The sequence below is a fragment of the Rhinichthys klamathensis genome, unplaced genomic scaffold, assembly GCF_029890125.1.
Source record: "Rhinichthys klamathensis goyatoka isolate OS25496 unplaced genomic scaffold, OSU_Roscu_1.1 h1tg000006l_1, whole genome shotgun sequence".
Classification (NCBI taxonomy): domain Eukaryota; kingdom Metazoa; phylum Chordata; class Actinopteri; order Cypriniformes; family Leuciscidae; genus Rhinichthys; species Rhinichthys klamathensis.
In genome coordinates, this window is record NW_026606559.1 from 6530715 (window position 1) to 6553237 (window position 22523).

At 39.0% G+C, this 22523-nt stretch overlaps 1 protein-coding gene across 2 annotated transcripts in view; it reads right to left on the reverse strand.

The window, feature by feature from the left end:
- Positions 1 to 22523, reverse strand: part of LOC130090389 (doublecortin domain-containing protein 2-like) — a 36052-nt gene that overhangs the window by 12864 nt on the left and 665 nt on the right. The window contains exons 2-7 of one of the 2 annotated variants that reach the window (XM_056257755.1): positions 19340 to 19391; positions 11111 to 11169; positions 10312 to 10446; positions 9405 to 9554; positions 8585 to 8639; positions 8337 to 8511 (exon numbers count right to left, since the gene is read on the reverse strand). In XM_056257755.1, the coding sequence (XP_056113730.1) occupies positions 8337 to 8511; positions 8585 to 8639; positions 9405 to 9554; positions 10312 to 10446; positions 11111 to 11169; positions 19340 to 19391 (626 nt within the window). Of the gene's footprint in view, positions 1 to 8336; positions 8512 to 8584; positions 8640 to 9404; positions 9555 to 10311; positions 10447 to 11110; positions 11188 to 19339; positions 19392 to 22523 lie in introns of both variants that reach the window. The other variant, XM_056257748.1, reaches the window with a different exon arrangement.

A 22523-nucleotide genomic window follows, 5' to 3' on the forward strand; every position in this document is an offset into this window, starting at 1 on the left:
CTATGAAAAGATTGTGCAAGCAGATAGAATAGAAGGCAAAACTGAGAAAACCAACAGAGACATGATTTCTTAGAAGGCGGTGGCCTTGAAATGCATCAATGACCAAAATGACAGTTTTATCATTCCCAAAAACTGATCATGTCTAATCTTTAAAATGAATTTTAAGCAAAAACCTGCCAGTGTGGCAATGCATTTATACTTGATTATATCTGCCAAATGATATACCAACACTAAAGCTTCTATGGTGCCATTAAAAAGACATGTGTAACCTTCAGTCTAATAGCAGGCTTATTGAAGGAATGTGCACGATGGAAGAGACCTTTTCAACATGAGGTGTTTTGTTATGCCTCTATAAAGCACAAGGGCAAAGAAACACACTGATGAGCTGTGGCTCTTAATTGTGCAAACATTTCAAAATTTGTACTATACTGTGATTAGTTGCATTGTTCCAAAGAAAATGCGAGTGATAGTTGCTTAGTACCAAAGTAAAAGTGCCAATATCTCTATTATAGTGGGGTCTCAAAATATAGAGAACAAATATACAATCTTTAGTAGATCTAACATCTAACAGTAGATCTCTCAAGAAGCAATTTATTCACCTATAATAGTGATGTAAAGCTTATATAACTCACAATAGAAGTCACTGCTGTGATTTTGAGTCTTTAATGGCCTTGACACTGCATAATCAGTACGAATCACACTGCAATGAGGCTTAATTGGGAATATTTTAAGGCACAGATTTGGTGGAAAGCAATTTGCCACTTCTGACAAAAATAAATCACCATGCTTTTGGTGGGAGGACTGTATAAAATCGCACTGATTACCACCTCCTCCTTGTCTAAGTGCGTACAAAAACCGGGGGAGGGATAATCAGTGCTGACTTTCATTCGCTGGAGTGTTTTCTTGCATTCCTGTTGATTTGTCAGAGGCAGACAGGAGAATCCTATAAGAGCGCTGTTACCAGTTAGCAGCAAACCCATGGAGGCAACTGTCCAATCTCCGCCCAGCAACTGTTACACAGGCCATCATCTCAGCCAATCATGTACAGCAGCCTCTTTCAGAAGAATTTCAACAGACGGTTCTGGAAAAGTTCCTCCAAAACATCATACATCCAGGGGCCTGATTCAAAACCACACACTAACTCAGCCTTGGCTTAATTGTAAACATGAATATTTCATGCATCATTGAAAGAAAAATATGTTATGATTTAGTCAGCAGACAGAGAGGAGTGAGCATTTATAGTGAACATTTCTGCAGGTACATAGTTATACAAGTGGGTGGCAACAAATGACTTTATGAGCAGGTCATTGAATCATTGATTTAACCGATTCATTCAAGACTGCAGCAGCATCCAAAATACGCATACTTCTTAACTATATTGTAGGTGAAAAACAGTATGTGAAAAGAGTAGTATGTCCAAATTCACAGTAGTCATATACGCTGTTAAAAATTATTCTTCAAAGTTGTGAATAAATTAAGATTATTAGAGTATGTTTTACAATAAAAGACAATTTCAGTCTTTCTGCTTCAAAAATGTTATGTTTCACTTGCCTGTCCTTTGTAAACATTTCTGGAAAATCACTATCAATTTCTGAGTGGCAATCCTACAAAAAAAATAAAAAATAATCCGTGTTAAAACAGTAGAGATAGGCCCTAAAATGAACACTCACCAAATGCCAAATGCGAGTAAAAATTTGCTTTGGCGAGTATTTGAAAAGGTGCCAATCTCCAGTTGGCCAGTAAAATTTTTATGAATTCTAACAATGCAATATTGTGAGAACATGAATGTGAGCAAATGTGAGCAACTCTCTGGACAGTTGACGGGCCAGTGTTTAAGCGAATGTAAAATATTCAAGTGCAATTCGTGACTTTTGCGCTATGTGTGGGAAGTTTAAACATCCGAAGTGCGCACCCAGAAAGCCGCGTCTCAGACAGGGCGTGAACAGTATATTGAACTCTCTTTCACGTCTTCTTGAAAATTACGGAAAATTACCGTCTCGATGAGTATCCTAATAACATAGTCAATTGTCTTAAGTGAGCATAAACAGTTGAGAAAGAAAGTTAGTTTTGGGCCCTGAATATAGGTGAACGTACGGAGTAGAGGGCTGCATTGGGATTGAGTCCCGCCGGGTCCCGCGGGACCCAACGCAAATCTCGCGGGAGCGGGCGGTTTGAACTTTGCTGAGGGCGGGAATGGGCGGCCAAAAAAAAACCCTGCGGGATCGGGAGGCAGCCTAACGACATGATGGAGATGTCAATGATGTGGAAAAGAACCTTAAACGAGGTATTTACAGCACAAAACCTGAGCAAGGCAAGTCATCTTCCTGATCAGTGCGTCAGAATACATGCAGGCCAGGGAAACGAAACCAACAACCCCATGAATCTCTTTAATAATAGCAAAACAAATACGCGTTTTTTTCCTTCGGGACAGGAGAAGACACAAAGTCAATGCATCTCTATTATTGTGCGGGAATAAATTCTCCGAGTTTTGCGGGTGAGGGCGGGAGTGGACATACATATTGCGGGAGCGGGCGGGAGTGTAACACATACGTTGCGGGAGCGGGCGGTAATGGTCAGAAATTCGGCGGGTGCGGGCGCGAGCGGGATGAAGAAAACAGTCCCGCGCAGGACTCTAGTCCGGAGCCCATAAAAAAGAACATGCACTTTAAAAAATCTTGGGTTATTTTTTCTACCCAAATCCTTGGGTTATTTTTTCCAGTGTTTGGGTAGTTTTTGTGTCACCCAGCTCCTGGGTCAGATGTAACAACCCAGTGATTGGGTAGTTTTGTGTAACCCAGCTCCTGGGTCAGACGTAAGAACCCAGGGGTTGAGTTATTCATCATGGGCTTTTTGATCATCAAAATTTTATGATTTCATAAACAAATATACCGAATATACATACTTAGGATGTTAAAATATGTTCTCAGAAATGTACACTGATTGTTTATGGACAGGTTATGGAGTGAGTCGGCTATGAGTGAAACGCAGAGCGGCGGTCCTTTAGGGGACTTGATGATCTACTACTTCTGCAGAGACTCTGAAGTGCGCATACGATGAACACTTTACTATCCGATGAAGTCTAGGGAGAGGAGTTGTGAATGCAGTGATGCAACCCAATTGATCTTGGTACAATACCTGTAGGTCACATGACAATGACAAGAAAATGAATGCAGTACATCGGGATTACATTCATACCACACAAATTCATACCATATACTGTAAAACATACTTTTTAATGGTCTGAATTACTTAATCAAAAGTACCTACTCAGAGATGGACGCAGTCACTGATTCATACACAAATGAAAACAAGCCTGTCTTTATAAGAGGGTCATTGAATGATTCACTCAACTGATTCATTAAAAAATTCTGATTCATTCAAGAATGAAACAAGTGGTTAGATTGCTTAAACAGTTTTGCTTCAAGTAATAACATGAACTATTTGTATGACAGAATTAAAAAAATAATAATTACAGCTGAAATGTGTAATGTATGTAATTTCTAAAAACAGGTTTTCCTGAACACTTTCCTTGTCATCAACATGGTCAAACAATTTGCCATATCGGGCTGGTTGGGATGCTCAATCAAACAGAGTTTTAATTTCTTGCTTATAGATTTTGATGAATATTAAGGTAGGACAGGATCAAGTTTTTTACAATTAAAAAACACCACAACTTCACCCTCTATTGTGCATCTCAGTACCTGCACATTCATACTGTTATGTTTTAGAAGCGGTGATGTGATATTATTATTGATTAATAGTATATTATTTGCATTAAAAATAGGTACGGCACTACTACAGTTTACGTTCTGGTACATCTAACACTAATGAGATCACACTGGCAAGGACAAGGGAGGAAAAGACAATGAGACAAGAAAAATAAATGTCTGACTTTCTCTTCCAAATACTCTTTTATCCTCGTCTCTCACCTTTGGTTCAGATATTGCATTACTGCCATCACTGCAGGCCATGATCTAATTAGAAGCGAGCAAGACTTTAGCACTTGTCACATCTCAGTCTGTTCGGAGGTGCTGAAAGACCTCAGACACACACACACGTTCTGATCAGGGAAGTGAGGCACAGAGAGGCACCTTAATGGCCTATTTCAGAGCATTATTACAGTATTGTGGATGGATTGTCACCAGGAGCTCTGAGATACTGAACTGTGAAAGCCATCAGCGGCTCTTGTACGTCTCTACACTCCTCTGATCCCTCCCTGTCATTACTGGAGTGGGACGGAGCCGCAGCAATTTCCCCCGATTCCTCCTTCCCTCTCTCAAACAAAGCCACACATACTCACTCTCCTCCAGAAACCTCTGACTTCATTTCACCATGTGATTGGAGAATTTGCCCTACATTCACTTAACACTTATGCCATCTGTTAGACTCCCTCGTTAATGGTGTCAGATCCTCACTAATCATTGATATTCAAATGTATCCATGTAGTGTTATATTCCAGCACATAGTTTCCTGCCTTTTAATGCATGGTTTATTTATCAAAAAGGGATATTTATTAGTCGCACAAAATATTTTGCCTGCGTTGAGAGCTGTGCTTTAAGACTGAGCTTTATTCTGAGCAAAACAGTCTTTGTGATTCATTGACATTTTAAAATGGATGTGTCATTTAATTAAGGCAAACTCTGTAATATGTTTGTCGTTAAAAAGTTTTATACCTAAAGAAATTTACAGTACTTCTAAGGTATGTTTTGTTTTTAGTCCCACTTTTTATAGATGTCTTTAACTATAATGGACTTACATAAATACATAACAAATTGGTATGCACTTATTGTGTTCATGTTGTTTGCAAAACGTGCTGCTATAGGTGGGATACCGGGTAAGGTTAGGGACAGGTTTGGTAAAATGGGTTTAAGGGTAAGGGAAGGGTCAACAGTGTAGATGTAATTAGAGAAATTAATTACATGCTGGTATTTTATATATATATATATATATAAGTACATAAAAACATGTGTGCACACAATCAGTGTATTGTATCAACTGAATAATTTAAATGTTTCAAAATGCAAAATGGCAGAGGTTTTTATCCAAAGAAACTTGCGTTGCACTGAAGGCACAGTATACAGTTTATATAAGCCTTGGCATTGCTATTCCCATTACTTTTTGAGCTACAGTATAAGTACAAGATAGTTGTACCTTTCCATATTGACAGAGAAAAATTAGTAGTACACCTTTAAACTCATTTTAAATGATAAAACTAAACATTTTGTGTGGAACATGTACTAAAAGGGTCCATTTTGATTTCATGTTCAAAGGCAGTATGTGATGTTTATGATCTCTTGCCTTTTAATTCAAATGATCTTATACAGATTTGTAACAATGCTGACGTTATGTGTAACTTATTTTGCTATTCTAAAATAATCCATGTCAAGACAATTCTTACAGCAATGGATTTTTGCAGGTCACTTCAACCACACTTTTACCTTAATAGTAGATTAAGCATTCAATTTAAACACAGATCTGTATTTTCACTGCCTGATGACAAATAACAGACTATAATAAATCCTTATTCCTGAACCTCAATTATTATCAGCCAAAATGAGCAGAATGCTGCCCTACACGACTGAATACAACCAGCTCTATTAAAATATAAGACTAGTCAGTGCAGATAATTACATCAGGCAACTAAACTCCCTGGTTCTATAATAATATATGCAGCATGAAGGAATCAAATGGAGACATTTATCCTGTGACAATGGAAACTTCATTAATTTACAATTTGATATGGTCAAACTGACTCACTATTACCACTTGTTTAATGGCTTGATTCTGTCATACACACTCAAATCACCAACTAAAATGACCTTGGTGAATATGTTCCTGGAAATAAAGTCGTGGCTAAAGTCTTCATTCATGAAATAAACAGATCAAATGTCCTTTTAAAATCACAACAGATTACAAAAGAACAGTTTTCAATCAGAAATACATTCTGTTCGGCCCAAGAAAAGAAGAGAAGAGATGTGCTTTTGTTGATTTCATCGCCATGGAGATTTAATAGGCTTGTTTCAGACACCTGGGTACCAGCAAGACCTCGAGTGCTAATGAGGGAGAGACGCTTCTACACTAACTACAGACACTGCTCACTACCAAACCTCTTATTCCTGAGCTTTATTTTCACCACATCAATTTAAGTATGAATCAATTTCGTTCATAATCTGGAGCGTGACTAATAGCATTTGCAGGCGATCTCTGCAAGGGCTCTTTTTGCACTGAAATGTCATCATTCGGTGAGATGTTCTGAAAAGAGACACGTGCAGTCAAGCATGGCGCTGATCGCACACCGCCGGCTGCAATCTGAGGACACACGATGATGATGATGATGATGTAATCCCTCTCATGCCACAGCAAGAGCATGAGCAACACACTCACAGAGCACCAGTGCCATCTCTTGAACACACAGGGAAGCGCATTATATAAGCATCACTGAATTACATCATCGTTATCCAGACAATAGTGGCTGCAGAGACACTTTGGTGAGTGCACAAAAGACAACGAAAACTACATAGTTGTAGTGATAGTTCCGATCCAATCTGACGTCTGACATGTAATGCTGCCTGAATCATAATCATACACTGTTCGTTCGTTGGCCAGAGGAGAACTGGTCCCCCGACTGAGCCTGGTTTCTCCCAAGGTTTGTTTCTCCATTATGTCACCTGATGGAGTTTTGGTTCCTTGCCACTGTCGCCTTTGGATTTTGGCTTGCTTAGTTGGGGACATTTAATATTCAACAATATCATTGATCTGCCTGCATTGAATTCCATTATATGAAAACTGAACTGAGCTGGACGATGACATCACTGTTTTCTCCAGAGTGGCTGTATAGTTAAATTAACTAAATAATAAATGAACAGAAATGAACCATCACTGAATTTACTTAAGCTGGACTATGACGCTGTTTTCCTCTAGATCTGCTGTTCAGGAGAAACAAACTTTGTTGCATTATTTTACTGTTATCTCTGTAAAGCTGCTTTGAACCAATCTGTATTGTAAAAAGAGCTATATAAATAAAGGGTGACTTGACTTGATAGTGATAGATTATGCATATTACAGTTAAATCAGTCAAATATTCTAGTTAAAACTATTCATGTTGATTAATTTCAGCACACTTGTCATGAGACAGTGACAAGCTAAATGTACATTTGTTCTTACAGTGTACATAAACTACTGTTCAAAAGTTTTTTTAATTGAAATGAATACTTTTATTTAGCAAAGATGCATTAAATTGTTCAAAAATGACGCAAAAAAAACTTTAAAATATTACAAAAGATTTCTGTTTCTAATAAATGCTGTTCTTTTGAACTTTCTATTCATCGAATAATCTTGGGGGAAAAAAATGTATAACAGTTTCTACAAAAATATGAAGCAGAACAACTGTTTTTAACATTGATAATAAGGTAACGCTTCCTTTTACAGTACAGTACTTACGTGTACTTACCTAGAAAGTACTGGCTAATATAAGGTAAGTACATGGGTTAGGGGTAGGTTTAGGGGTATGTTCAGGGTTAGTACCTAGTTATTACCCAGTAATTGTAATTACTATAATAAGTACCTAGTATGTACATGGGTAACAGGACTGTAAAAGGAAGCGTTACCGATAATAATAAGAAATGTTTCTTAAGCAGAAAATCTGCATATTAGAATGAATTCTGAAGCACCATGTGACTGAAGACTGGAGTAATGATGCTGAGAATTCACCTTTGATCACAGGAATAAATAATTAAAAAAATATATATTCATAGAGAAAATAGCTATTTTAAATTGTAATAATATTTCACAATATTACCGTTTTTACAGATTTAAAAAAAAAAAATTATGCAGCATTAGTGAGCATAAGTGACTTCTTTCAAAAACATTTAAAAATGTCTTACCGACCCCAAACTTTAGAACGCTAGAGTATGTAGTTGTGCTGTGTTCCTGTTTTGGACAGACAAATGTATTTCACAAGTTCACACTTACATATAATTAGAGTGGATAAGATTTAATGCGTATTACTATTTGCCGTGCTGTCCGGGGGAGGGCTCCGAGCTCGGAGTTTGGCCCGAACCCAGAGTACTCCCCCCTATGTAAGTGTTTAGGACTGGAACTGTGGAGAAGGGGCGGTGGAGGGATGCTGCTAAACTATCAATGGAGTGAGGTGAGATTGCTGAATCTATATATACACCTCTTATCATTGATTGCTACGTGCACTCCACTCGTGTTAATTAACTGAACATGCTCCTCCCGAACTTTGTTAATAAAACATCATGTGTATTAATTTCTTCATTGTTTGTGTTTTAATTGATTTCAGATTTTCTGCTCATGGTCAAACGTGTGTCTCTTACCATCGTCCTGAGCCTCGATAGATGCTGCGAGTTCGCTCCTCTTCTTGCGTATGCTCATGAGTCTGGCCTGAGAGATCTCTCTGACCATTGACGACAGCTGTTCTTTGGAGCTCTGGTCCGAAGGACTGCTCTTCTCTTGTCCACAATCAGACTTACTGATATGATGGTTCCCCACCTGACAACAGAAATATTCAAAGATTTAACAAATGAATGCCCAACATCTTTTATTTTTTAGTTTTTGTACTCACATCTCCATTTTGTCGTCTGTATTTGTATATAGGTGGTAATGACGCTGCTTTTGACCTAAAATCACATTCAATTACATTCTGTTTGAAAACGTGGTAACACTTTACAATAAGGTTTCATTAGATAACATTAGTATTACTACTTTAGTTAACATGAACTAAGAATTAACAATACTTCTGCAGTATTTATTAATCTTAGTTAATGTTACTAATACATTATTGAAATAAAAAGTTGTTTTTCTTAACATTATGCACTTTGAACTAATATGAACAAACAATCAACTGTATAACTTTTATTAACTAACATTAACAAAGACTAATAAATAATGGGTTCCACTTTATATTAGGTGTCTTTATGTACTAACATTTAATCATTTGATACAATGCACTTATTGTGTACGTACTTATATTTTAGAAAAATAACTGCATGTAATTACAGCTGTAATTCATTTCTAATTAATTACACATATAATTACAATGTTGAGCCTTCCCTTACACCTTAACCCACCCTTAAACCTATACATGCCACCAAACCTGTCCCTAATCTATCCCTACCTGTATCTCACCTCAATAGCAGCAAACGTGTTTTGCAATACAATACAAACACAATAAGTACATTTTACTTATTTTTTGATGTAAGTACACAGAAGTTAAGGACACCTACTATAAAGTGTGACCAAATATTGTAACAAATGTACTGTATTGCTCATTGTTAGTTCATGCTGGTTAATGCATTAACTAATGTCAACAAATGAAACCTTGTTGTAAAGCGTTACCGAAAACATACTTCATCTGCTGGGAAAAGGCAGCATCTTTCTCTTACCCATTCACTCGCTTTATGCCTATGGGTTTATTGAACAGGAGGTCACTGTATGGAAGCTTTTTAAATTTGTCTCTGCCAACAGCAACATAAAACTGTCCATTTTCTAATTTCTTTCCATCCATAACGAGAGTCCCTTCAAAGGTGTACAGGCTGCAAAAAAAGATGTTAAAGGCTTAAATAAGTCAATATTGCTCAGATGATATAAAAATGCTTTCTTTTCCCAAATGAGGAAAGGGCACTTATCATCTAAAGTACTTTTGATTAAACGTTTTACAGCCTATCTAATAAAAATATGTTCTAACAACGTTTTGCTAACATTCCCATTAAGTTATGAAAACATCATTAAAAACATCATAAAAAAGGAAAGAAAAAAGTCCTGTTAAAGCATTTTAGAAAAAAAAAAACATGTATATGTAATGATTATATAAATAATGATATAAATCATGTTTTTTGTGCTAACTTTTTGAGAACTTATTAAAGATCAGATAACTTTGAATGAACTTTCTATTAATGTTACTGAAAGAACGTTTGTTCATAACTTTGAGAGACCCTTGCCAGAATATTAGCCAAAGTTCTGAGAACATTCCCTGTTAGCTGGGAGTGTCCTGGAGAAGCACAATCATGAAAGTAAATTATGGTGTGAATTCCCAAATATCTGAAATGATATATATATATATATATATATATATATATATACATATATATATATATATATATATTAATTTTTGTTCTTTTTTGCATCTCTTAAAAAACAATTAATTATCATAATGATAATAACTCTTACAAGTGCACACATTTGCCTGAAAGAGTTAACCTCTGATTTTAGTATTAAAAAAAATCCTTTAGAAGCCAATTCAATTCATGATATGAATTCTGACTAATATAAAATAAATTCACTCTAATGTACCTCCGCACACCACCTACAATTCGCAGGCCCATTTTCTCTGTGATCATCTCCAGAATCCGCTCAAACTGGCCAATCACACGGCTGGGAATCAGAAGCCTCGCTGCTGGATTCTGCACATCTCCATTTGCCACAACACTGAGGACACAGAAAAAATTTACATTTATATTACAAATGTATATTTGTAATTCTGCAGATGTATACAAACAAACAAAATGTATGAATTCAGTACATCCATTCATCCATAAATACATACTTGCTGGTTCATTAGTTGCTTAAAGTAATAGTTAATCAAAATGAAAGTTCTTCCCAAACATCCAACCTCCTTTCAGTTTGACTAGTGCTTTTGATGTTTTTTTCCCTTCTGAGCTTGGCCGCTGTGGTTACTATGAGCTGTCACTGTGAGCAAAGAGCTGCAAAATTCATCCAGAACATTTACTGAAAAAATAAACGGTTTGGAACAACAGGAGGGAGTGTAATGGAAGAATTTTCATTTTTGAAAAATGTAAGGCTTTTAAGTACCCCACAGAGATATTTGATTAAATGTGGTAAAAAAGAAATACCTCAACACAAATGCTGCTTTTAGACACTAAGGTTTCAAATGTTTGCAGTGATGCTGACTAAAAATGTCTTTGTTCTGTTAGTATGGATGTATGGATGTGAAGTATGTTTTTCTTGAGGTCCCCTCAAAAACGAGATGTCACATCTCAAGAGGTTTTCCTCTTAACAATACATTTGAAATTAATGATTGAAGTGTGCCTAAAGTTAAGGACTATGAAATAAAGAAATAAACTGTACTTACAATATTGCACAGGGTTCATTGATAGGTTTGAGGAATCTGGCAGACACTACCACACGACTCTGAGGAATGGGTTTCATCTACACATAGTGAAAAGACTTAAATGTGTGGCACAATAACAGTTTTCATTTTCTCATGCTCATGAATCTCATCTTTGGTAACCCTTTATGAAAAAGAAGTGTGCTTAATTGTATTGAATGTTCAATTGTATTGTACTTCACATCTTAAAAGTATATTTAAAAAACTGTATGTGAAGATACATCATGATGCAACTTCATCATTACAAATGTGTAATTACAAATATATTTAAATACATGACATATAAGTTTCAATATTAGTTTACCACAAATGCTTGTTATTATATATGGCAGTACACTTTAAACATATTTCAAAGACAATAGAAGTATGAAATAACATATAAAGATGTACTTAAGTCCTATAAGTGGGTCAAAAAGTACTCTAAAGTTCAACTAACTGCATTTCATATTAAAGGGATAGTTCACCGCAAAATGAAAATTCTGTCAGTAATTACTCACCCTCATGTTGTTCCAACCCCGTAAGACTTTCGTTCATCTTCGGAACACAAATTAAGATATTTTTGATTAAATCTAAGAGCTGGATCACTCCTCCATAGGCTTCTAAGGGATTGAAACTTGCCGGCCCAGAAAAATTAAAGACATCGTTAAAACAGTCCAAGTGACTACAGTGGCTTAATCTTTAAGTTTATCAAGCGACGAGAATACTTTTTGTGCGCAAAAAACAAAACAAAAATAACGACTTTATTCAACTAAAGTGGCCTCAGTGGCCTCAGTGCGTCATCAAGTAGGGGCGTGTCCACGAGCTCAGGGGCTCCAGTGCGTCATCGAGCCCCGTTTTAGCCCCGCCCAAAACATCCGGAAAATACTGGTAGCAATGGTGAAAAACTGTTTAACGGTCTAACTCCACAATTCAGTAATTCACAGTTCACAGTCTTTATAATATGTTTTAGCAAAACAGTTCTAACATTTATAATGGGTTTAGAATTTTTTTTTAGAATTGCCTGTACAGGGACTTTAATTTGTGTTCCGAAGATGAACGAAAGTCTTACGAGGTTGGAACAACATCACGGTGAGTAATTACTGACAGAATTTTCATTTTGGGGTGAACTAACCCTTTAATTTAAACTAGTCTACATTTTAATTTAATTGTAAATAACATCCAATTAAGTGTTTCTGAAATCCTAACATTCGGTTCACACTTATATGTTTTTGTACCAAGTACTCTTTTTAAAGGGAACTATGCCCTTTTTCAAAGTCTTTATTTAGTTTTAAGGGGTCTACAAGAATAGATTTTCATGCTTGAATGTTCAAACACATTATTCTTTAAATATTTGAAATTATTGAAGCACCTCTCTTCCCAGTCTTTCTGTAACACTCTGTTTAGTTCCTGTCTTTTGTTCCCTGCTTCTGAACGGCACAATGTGCTCTGATTGGTCTGCTGGACCAATGTGTAGTGATTGGTCAACCGCTTCAACCATTTCAGAAACGTGACGCCCCTTACAGCGGGTTTCAACACACTACTAACCCAACTCAACCAGGCCTCGCGTGTGCCTTGGGCGGGAATTTTTTAATAAAGAATATGTGACACGTACATTCTCAGAAAAAAATAAATAAAATCAAGACTACAGTTGAAGCATTTCAAGGAGTTCAGAAACAGTGCTTATTGATATAGAAAATGACCCTTTGGAGTGACTGTCAGATGGTGGACCGGCACGTAGACACGACCACAACGCATGATGTAGTCAGCAGGATCCGGGCCGTATCCAGATCAGACAGAGAACCTGCACCTAGACACGAACACAACGCATCACTGAAGTGTCAGCAGAGATTGTGTCAACTAGACTCTCCCCTGTAAGGCCTCATCGCCACGACAGACATCGGCACTGATCCACAACAAATTCGTCTCTATACTGGCTTGATGACTCCGATCTTCAACCACATGGAACTGGATAATATTCTGAATGTTCCAATCCAATCTGATTTCTGACCTATACGGCCTGAATCATAATCATATACTGTTCGTTCGTTGGCCAGAGGAGAACTGGCCCCTCGACTGAGCCTGATTTCCCCCATGTGTCACAGCGTGGTGCAGGCCGAAGAAGACGAAAAGGCAAGAGCTCCAATGCAATTACTTTTACTTACAAAAAAACTTCAGGCAGGTACAGACAGGCAGGATAACACACGCTAAATACGACTAACTACAGACAAAGGACCGACTGAAATGAAGGAACTAAATACAAACACTGAAGAACTGAAACAGGTGACACAGATGATGATAATTAACAAGACACAGGTGACAACGATGATGACAGGCAGGTGCGAAAACATGAGGGATGCTGGGAAGTGTAGTGAAGAGGCGGAGACTAGACAGATTGTGACATTACACCCCCCTTCCGGTAGGCGCGTCCTCGCACCGTAGAAGGACCGACAGCAGAGGGAGAGAGGGACCAGGGCGGATCAGGCAGTACGGGCGGCCAGGGCAGATAAGGCAGTGCGGGCGGCCAGGGCGGAGACGACGGAGGGAGGAGCCATGGAGGGGACAGGGCAGAAGACTCCAGGGGGCCGACTGACGGGGGTGGAGCAGGTGGGAGAGAAGACCAGGGTGGAGCCGTAGAGCAGACGAGACCGGGTGATGCTGAGGGACTGGAGGGACATGGTGACACCGAAGGCTCAGGCGACTGAAGTGTAGACAGGGACACAGAAGGACACGGTGGAGACAGAGGGAGTGAGGACAAAAGGGGAACTGAGGGGAGTGAGGAGTCCAACAGAGCCGAAGGGACGAGGCGTAGCCAGAGGAGAGGAGTCCAGAGGTGAGGGAAGGCCGACGAGGGACAAAAGTGAATCCGGGGGAACGAGGGAGCCTGGCGGAACTGGGGGACTGAGGGGCCATGGTGGAGCTGAGGGAGGTAAGAGCCAAGGTGGAACAGATGAAATGAAGGGCCGAAGTAGAGTCCTGGTTGAGGAGGTTGGAGGCGGAGACCGGGGATCCACTGACCCTGAAGGCGTTGGTGGCAGGCAGATCCTCGGCGACTCCACTTCCTCAAGGGTGGATACAGGAGCAGAGGGGCTGCCAGGCAGTGGTGGAGGAAAGGTAGAGAGGCAGATGGAAGGAGGTGGGAGAGGGAGGCTGGGTGGGAATTCAGGCTCGGGAACAGAAGGCTCAGGCTCGGCGTGGCTGACGTGAAGTGCAGGCTCGGCGTGGCTGACGTGAAGCGCAGGCTCTGTGCTGGACTAGACCAGCGGTGAAGGCTCTGCCATCTTGGTTGGAGACAAGGGTTCAGGCAGGATGTGGAGAATGGGCTGGTCCAGAATGTGTAGATCCCCTAAAGGAGTGGTCTTGGCAGGACTGGCAGGTTATGTTCCAGATCGGGGATCGACGCTCTCCAGACACCGGATAACAGTCTCCCTCCAGCTGAGTCCGGTGGTGTCTGGAAGGTCGATCCGGTGGTGAAAGGTGGCCCCGAGCTGGAACAAGGTACACAACCTCTCGTCGTCAAGGGTGTTGTGGATGGCAATGCGGACAAACCCCTTGACGAACGAGAGGAAGTGTTGGCTTTTCGCAGCAAGGACATCTTAGCATCTTAGGGCGGTCTGTAGTTCTGTCACAGCATGGTGCAGGCAGAAGAAGACGAAAAGGCAAGAGCTCCATTGAAATTACTTTTACTTACAAAGAAACTTCAGGCAGGTACAGACAGGCAGGATAACACACTAAATACGACTAACTACAGACAAAGGACTGACTGAACTGAAGGAACTAAATACAAATGCAATACAAATACAACTAAATACAACTAAATACGCCCTTGACGCACTTCCCACATCTTTTTACAAAAGTGTGTTAAACAGCTTAGAAGCAGATCTCCTAGAAGCGGTAAATGCCTCACTTCTCTCTGGGAGTTTTCCAAACTACCTGAAAACTGCAGTTGTCAAGCCCCTCCTGAAAAAGAGCAATCTGGAAAAGACCATCTTATTATCAATTATAGACCGATCTCAAATCTTCCTTTCATAGGCAAGATCATTGAAAAAGTTGTGTTCAATCAGCTGAACAAATTCTTAAGCTTGAATGGATACTTTGACAATTTTCTATCTGGTTTCCGATCGCATCACAGCACAGAGACAGCTCTCATAAAGATAATAAATGAAATTCGCTTAAATACTGATACAGGAAAATTATCAGTGCTGGTACTACTCGACCTCAGTGCTGCATTTGACACTGTCGATCACAACATACTTCTTGACAGGCTGGAAAACTGGGAGGGGCTTAAAATGGTTCAGGTCATACTTAGAAGGGAGAGGTTATTATGTGAGTATAGGAGACCATAAGTCTGAGTGGACATCCATGACATGCGGAGTCCCCCAAGGCTCAATTCTTGCACCACTCCTATTCAACCTGTATATGCTCCCAATGAGCCAAATAATGAGAAAGAACCGAATCTCTTACCACAGCTATGCAGACGACACACAGCTCTACTTAGCCTAACGACTAACGACTACAGCCCCATTGACTCCCTGTGCCAATGCATTGATGAAATAAACGGTTGGATGTGCCAAAACTTTCTTCAGTTAAACAAAGACAAAACTGAAGTCATTGCATTTGGAAACAAAGATGAAGTTCTCAAGGTGAATGCATACCTTGACTCTAGGGGTCTAACAACTAAAAATCAAGTCAGGAATCTTGGTGTGTCTCTAGAGTCAGACCTTAGTTTCAGTAGTCATGTCAAAGCAATTACTAAATCAGCATACTATCATTTGAAAAATATTGCAAGAATTAGATGCTTTGTTTCCAGTCACTTGACAAGAAACTTGTGCATGCTTTCATCACCAGCAGGGTGGATTATTGTAATGGACTCCTCACTGGCCTTCCTAAAAAGACCATAAGACAGTTGCAGCTCATGATTTTAAAGTATTATTACTGGTATATAAATCATTCAATGGCCTAGGACCTCAATATATTGCAGATATGCTCACTGAATATAAACCAAACAGATCACTCAGATCATTAGGATCACTTCAGCTAGAAATACCAAGGGTTCACTCTAAGCATGGTGAGTCTGCTTTTAGCTATTATGCCAGCCGCATCTGGAACCAGCTTCCAGAAGAGATCAGATGTGCTCCTACAGTAGTCACATTCAAATCCAGACTCAAAACACATCTGTTTAGCTATGCATTTACTGAATGAGCACTGTGCCACTGTTCGTCCAAATGTTTTTACTGTACTTTATTTTATTTTTTATTCTAAACTGTTTTAATTATTCTTACTTGTTTTGATTATTTTATTTTCTCCTATGTAAAGCACTTTGAATTCCCATTGTGTATGAAATGTGCTATATAAATAAACTTGCCTTGCCTTGCCTACAAACACTGAAGAACTGAAACAGGTGACACAGATGATGATAATTAACAAGACACAGGTGACAACGATGTTGACAGGCAGGTGCGAAAACATGAGGGATGCTGGGAAGTGTAGTGAAGAGGCGGAGACAAGACAGACTGTGACACCATGGTTTTCTCCCTGTTTTTTTTCCTCCATTCTGTCACCTGATGGAGTTTTCGTTCCTTGCCACTGTCGCCTTTTTCGCCTTTGGCTTGCTTAGTTGGGGACATTTAATTTAATATTAAACAATATTATTGATCTCCCTGCATTGACACTATATGAGAACTGAACTGAGCTGAACGATGACATCACGGTTTTCTCCAGAGCAGCTAAATGAACTAAATTAATAACTACAAAAATGAACATCACTGAACTTACTTCAGTTAGACTGTGACACTATTTTCTTCTAGAAACAAACTTTATTGCATTATTTTCCTGTTATCTCTGTAAAGCTGCTTTGAAACAACTGTATTGTAAAAAGCACTATATAAGTAAAGGTGACTTGACTTGACTTTACTTGACTGTGCTTTGTAACTTTGCAGACCTTTTTCACACTCAAACAGCAACATTACACACTTGAGAAAGATGAAAAAAACAAAGTCTCGGTTACTATTGTAGCCTACGTTCCCTGATGGAGGGCATAAGAGGTAGTGTCAATGTATTGACATTAGGGGTCACACGTGGGAGCCCCAAACACCTCTGATACTTCAGAAAAGGCCAATGAGAATTGGTGACATGTGGGTATATAAAAGGAGGCTGGTGAGCTCCACTCATTCAGGTTTGTGCGGAGGAGCCAAGATAGCGTCCCGGCCATTTCAGCAGACAGTTCAGAGTTGTGGTAGAAAGGACACAACCTCTTATTCCCTCTATCAGGGAATGTAGATTAAAATAGTAACAGAGAGGTTTCCTATCTGTCAGTCACTTCGACGTTGTGTTGATGTACTGACACTAGGGGTCCCTATACTAAATGCCACAATCAGGTGAACTGTGTTATCAGTTTCGGCAATGCAGATGTAACAAGTGCACTTGATCTTTTTTGTTCTTTTTTTTCCCAAGGAAAAATCTACAGCTGATGCAGATCAGAGCGTTGAGGAACTACTTCCCAGATAATTAATAATTTGTTACATTTATATAGCGCTTTTCCGGGTACTCAAAGCGCTTTACATGGAAGGGGGAATCTCCTCAACCACCAGATGGGAGAAGAAACCCTACAGAGACCACATCCTACCCGAAGGGGAGGTTAGTGTGTGGAGATTACATCACATGGACTTCTGGGAACACCTGAGAAGTACCACACATGGAAATAAGTCCCTGTGGTAGGTACTATCTGAAAAGGAAGAAACTAATACAAACGCAGCAACTGGCAGCAGAGAGGGAGTTTTCAAATCTCTGTGGGTCTTCCCCTCGGTCTCCACAGACTCCACTTCAAAGCATAGGCCTGCCTCGTGGAGGGGGCTCAGCCTGAGTGATAGTGTCTATCACCGCTGGTGAAAGCCCACTGAAGTCAACTGTATTAGTTCATCAGCTTTTGCAACTGATAGCTCATATTGAATGTTTCTAAATCTGTTTTTTTGTTTACACTTAATCAATTTAAACGTAAAAATGAATCCAATAAAATAAATAGGAAACTGCATTTCAGACAGTAGAAAACACTGCCTCAAGATGTGAAATGTAAGATCTGCTCACTTGCTGTCAGGGTCAGACGTGAGTTCGATTAACTAGTGTGTTTAAGCGAGGGCCTTGCTCAGTTAAACCCAAACACAGACAGACAACTGCTCTCATCTAGTGTTTCAGTGTCTCTCAGGCCCCTGCCGTATCCCCTGGTAACCCTGCAGGCGCTTGTGTAAAGAGCAGAGGGACAGTGAGTCTTTGGGACGCTGCCAGGCCAAAGCAGCCGCTCTAATTGAGACAATCAGAAGCTAGTAGGAACAAAGTGTGGCCCACATCATAAATAAATTGGCCTGTTCAATCTTGCCTAATGATGATTAGGACATTGTATCACCAATTACCACGGCAACAGCCATTTAGTTCACCGCAATAATAAAGGGGTCTCTGAGCAGTTGTGATGATACTCACTCTCTTTGCCTTAGAGAGTTCATAAAATTTTAAGACTGTTGTAAAGTCCCTGTGCTCATTTTCTTTCTTTCTTTTCATTCTTCTCTTCTTTAACTAGTCTTGAGTACAGCGGGAGTATATGAAGTGTCATTCAGATTGTCTCCGGAGTCCAGGGAGCTTTGTTTGCGCTCTGGGTCAGAGCCATTGACTTAAATATGCATCCAAGAAGGTGGATAATAATTCACAGGTTAATAATTCATTGCCAAATGAGCCGACAACAAAGTGATTCTTCCCAGACGACAACGCAGACGGTGTGTGTCTAAACATTACACCTCGCTTAGGTAGTTTTTCTTGAATGCTAAAGCAGGTGCGATACTGTATGCTGAACTAGCACATGGTCATTTGTGTGACTGGATCTGCATGTTACTTTTCCTTAACATATACCTTGAAAAAAAAAGATTGTGTTTTGAAAAACATGTTCTTAAATTGTTGGCTTTGTTTGCCAATGTCTAAATCTACTGGGGTTAGTGTTCTGGTACATAGTCCTCTGGGACACGGGGACTCTGAACATACCCCGCTGACTCCATTAACAAACAAACTGAGTAGCGACTGACTGCTTTACACTGCATGTTTGTGTATGTTGAATATTTGTGCTGTGTTCTTAATTAATATGATCAGCAGTGTTTTATATGAATAGAGCTTGTATTCATTGTATACACATACACAGATTTCAGCTGTAAATAAAGTGTAATTATTTGTCCTTACCACTCCATTGAGCTGAAGCATTCTTTTCTTCCTGGTTCCTATCTGTAAATAACTAGAAAGTAAGCTGAATTAGTTTTCCCCCTTTAACAATGCAAAGTAAAAGTATTATTTGCAGATTTTGTTCCTCGTTGCCATAAACCAGATGCACTTTATAGTCAAATGTTTAATTATTTGTGTTTGATTTAAAAGTTCATGCTTAAATGAAATTAGTTATCTAAATTTGTATTACAACTTTATGAAACTAACATTTTAAATTTGTTGAAATTAATGAGTTGGGTCAGAAATCGAAGGCAAAGCATAATCATGTGTCCACCATACATGGGAACTTTTAAAAAAAACATCCCAGAATGCACCTCGTGAAGTCAGAGCTGACTCTTCAGAGTTTTTATTTGTGCCATTATTTGTTTTGATCACTACATCATCCGCAGACTTTCATTTGTGTTTTCGTAACTTTCATTGTAAAATAGAGAAAATAGAGAATCAGTTGAAATGTGTTAAAATGTTTGACAGGTAGTGTGAATGTACTCATGGCATATTTAGGTTTGATCAGGAAAGGGTTAAGATATGATACATTTGCATGCACCCAAATAATCTGCTCTATCGGATTGAAAAGGCTTCATTTAAACATCTCAATCGATCAGAAAGAAATTTCGATCGGATTGAAAGGGGTGGACCTTAAAGGGATACTCCACCCAAAAATGAAAATTATGTCATCATTTACTCACCCTCAAGTTGTTGCAAACCTGTATGAGTTTCTTTCTTCTGCTGAACACAAAGGAAGATATTTTTGTTTGTGTTCAGCACTTTGTGTTCAGCAGAAGAAAGAAACTCATACAAGTTTGCAACAAATTGAGGGTGAGTAAATGATGACAGAATTTTCATTTTTGGGTGGAGTATCCCTTTAAATAATCAGATCAAACGGGAAAAACATATTCTAAAAACATTTGTTTCATGTATGTTTTGAAATATTTAAAAAACATTACATGACGTCCAAATAAAACATTTCAGAAAGAAAAGTTTTATGAAACATGTACAGGTCCTTCTAAAAAAATTAGGATATTGTGATAAAGTTCATTATTTTCCATAATGTAATGATAAAAATTAAACTTTCATATATTTTAGATTCATTGCACACCAACTGAAATATTTCAGGTCTTTTATTGTTTTAATACTGATGATTTTGGCATACAGCTCATGAAAACCCAAAATTCCTGTCTCAAAAAATTAGCATATCATGAAAAGGGTCTCTAAACGAGCTATTAATCTAATCATCTGAATCAACTAATTAACTGTAAACACTTGCAAAAGATTCCTGAGGCTTTTAAAAACTCCCAGCCTGTTTCATTACTCAAAACCGCAATCATGGGTAAGACTGCCGACCTGACTGCTGTCGAGAAGGCCATCATTGACACCCTCAAGCAAGAGGGTAAGACAGAAAGAAATTTCTGAACAAATAGGCTGTTCCCAGAGTGCTGTATCAAGGCACCTCAGTGGGAAGTCTGTGGGAATGAAAAAGTGTGGCAAAAAACGCTGCACAACGAGAAGAGGTGACCGGACCCTGAGGAAGATTGTGGAGAAGGACCGATTCCAGACCTTGGGGGACCTGCGGAAGCAGTGGACTGAGTCTGGAGTAGAAACATCCAGAGCCACCGTGCACAGGCGTGTGCAGGAAATGGGCTACAGGTGCCGCATTCCCCAGGTCAAGCCACTTTTGAACCAGAAACAGCGGCAGAAGCGCCTGACCTGGGCTACAGAGAAGCAGCACTGGACTGTTGCTCAGTTTTGCATGTCACTCGGAAATCAAGGTGCCAGAGTCTGGAGGAAGACTGGGGAGAAGGAAATGCCAAAATGCCTGAAGTCCAGTGTCAAGTACCCAAAGTCAGTGATGGTCTGGGGTGCCATGTCAGCTGCTGGTGTTGGTGCACTGTGTTTTATCAAGGGCAGGGTCAATGCAGCTAGCTATCAGGAGATTTTGGAGCACTTCATGCTTCCATGTGCTGAAAAGCTTTATGGAGATGAAGATTTCATTTTTCAGCACGACCTGGCACCTGCTCACAGTGCCAAAACCACTGGTAAATGGTTTACTGACCATGGTATTACTGTGCTCAATTGGCCTGCCAACTCTCCTGACCTGAACCCCATAGAGGATCTGTGGGATATTGTGAAGAGAAAGTTGAGAGACGCAAGACCCAACACTCTGGATGAGCTTAAGGCCGTTATCGAAGCATCCTGGGCCTCCATAACACCTCAGCAGTGCCACAGGCGGATTGCCTCCATGCCACGCCGCATTGAAGCTGTCATTTCTGCAAAAGGATTCCCGACCAAGTATTGACTATTGAGTGCATAACTGAACATATTTATTTGAAGGATGACTTTTTTTTTTTTAAAACACTTCTTTTATTGGTCGGATGAAATATGCTAATTTTTTGAGACAGGAATTTTGGGTTTTCATGAGCTGTATGCCAAAATCATCAGTATTAAAACAATAAAAGACCTGAAATATTTCAGTTGGTGTGCAATGAATCTAAAATATATGAAAGTTTAATTTTTATCATTACATTATGGAAAATAATGAACTTTATCACAATATGCAAATTTTTTGAGAAGGACCTGTATAAAAAAATGTTTATGCTGACATTGTGGGAACATTAAGGCTAACGTTGCTGGAAAATGTTTGCTCAGAATGTTTGCCAAAGTTATGAGAACTTTCCCTGCGTTCATGGCCTCCTCCCCAGCTAACAAAAAAAAAATATTCTAAGAACGGTTTGATAAGGCTCTTATTAAGTTATTAAAAAGGTATTTCTGAATGTTCTCTGAACGTTCAAAACATCCTTTTTCTTTAAAAAAAAAACATATTTTAAATAGACTAGTTGTTTTCTTGCGAACATTAAGGACACATTATTTTATCATTTCGCATAGCCTACATACATTATGGGAATGTTTACCTTTCTCTGAAACAAGTAACATTGAGGACTGTTAGATAAACGTCCAGCTAAAATGTTTCAGCAAAAATAAAACAAAACCCTTCCATTAACGAATAACTTAAGTTTTTGAGAACGTTGACCAGATACTTTTGAACATTCTATCAACGAAGAATTTGTTCAACATATTGAGAGAACCTTTCCAGAACGTTAGCTAATATAGATAGATAGATAGATAGATAGATAGATAGATAGATAGATAG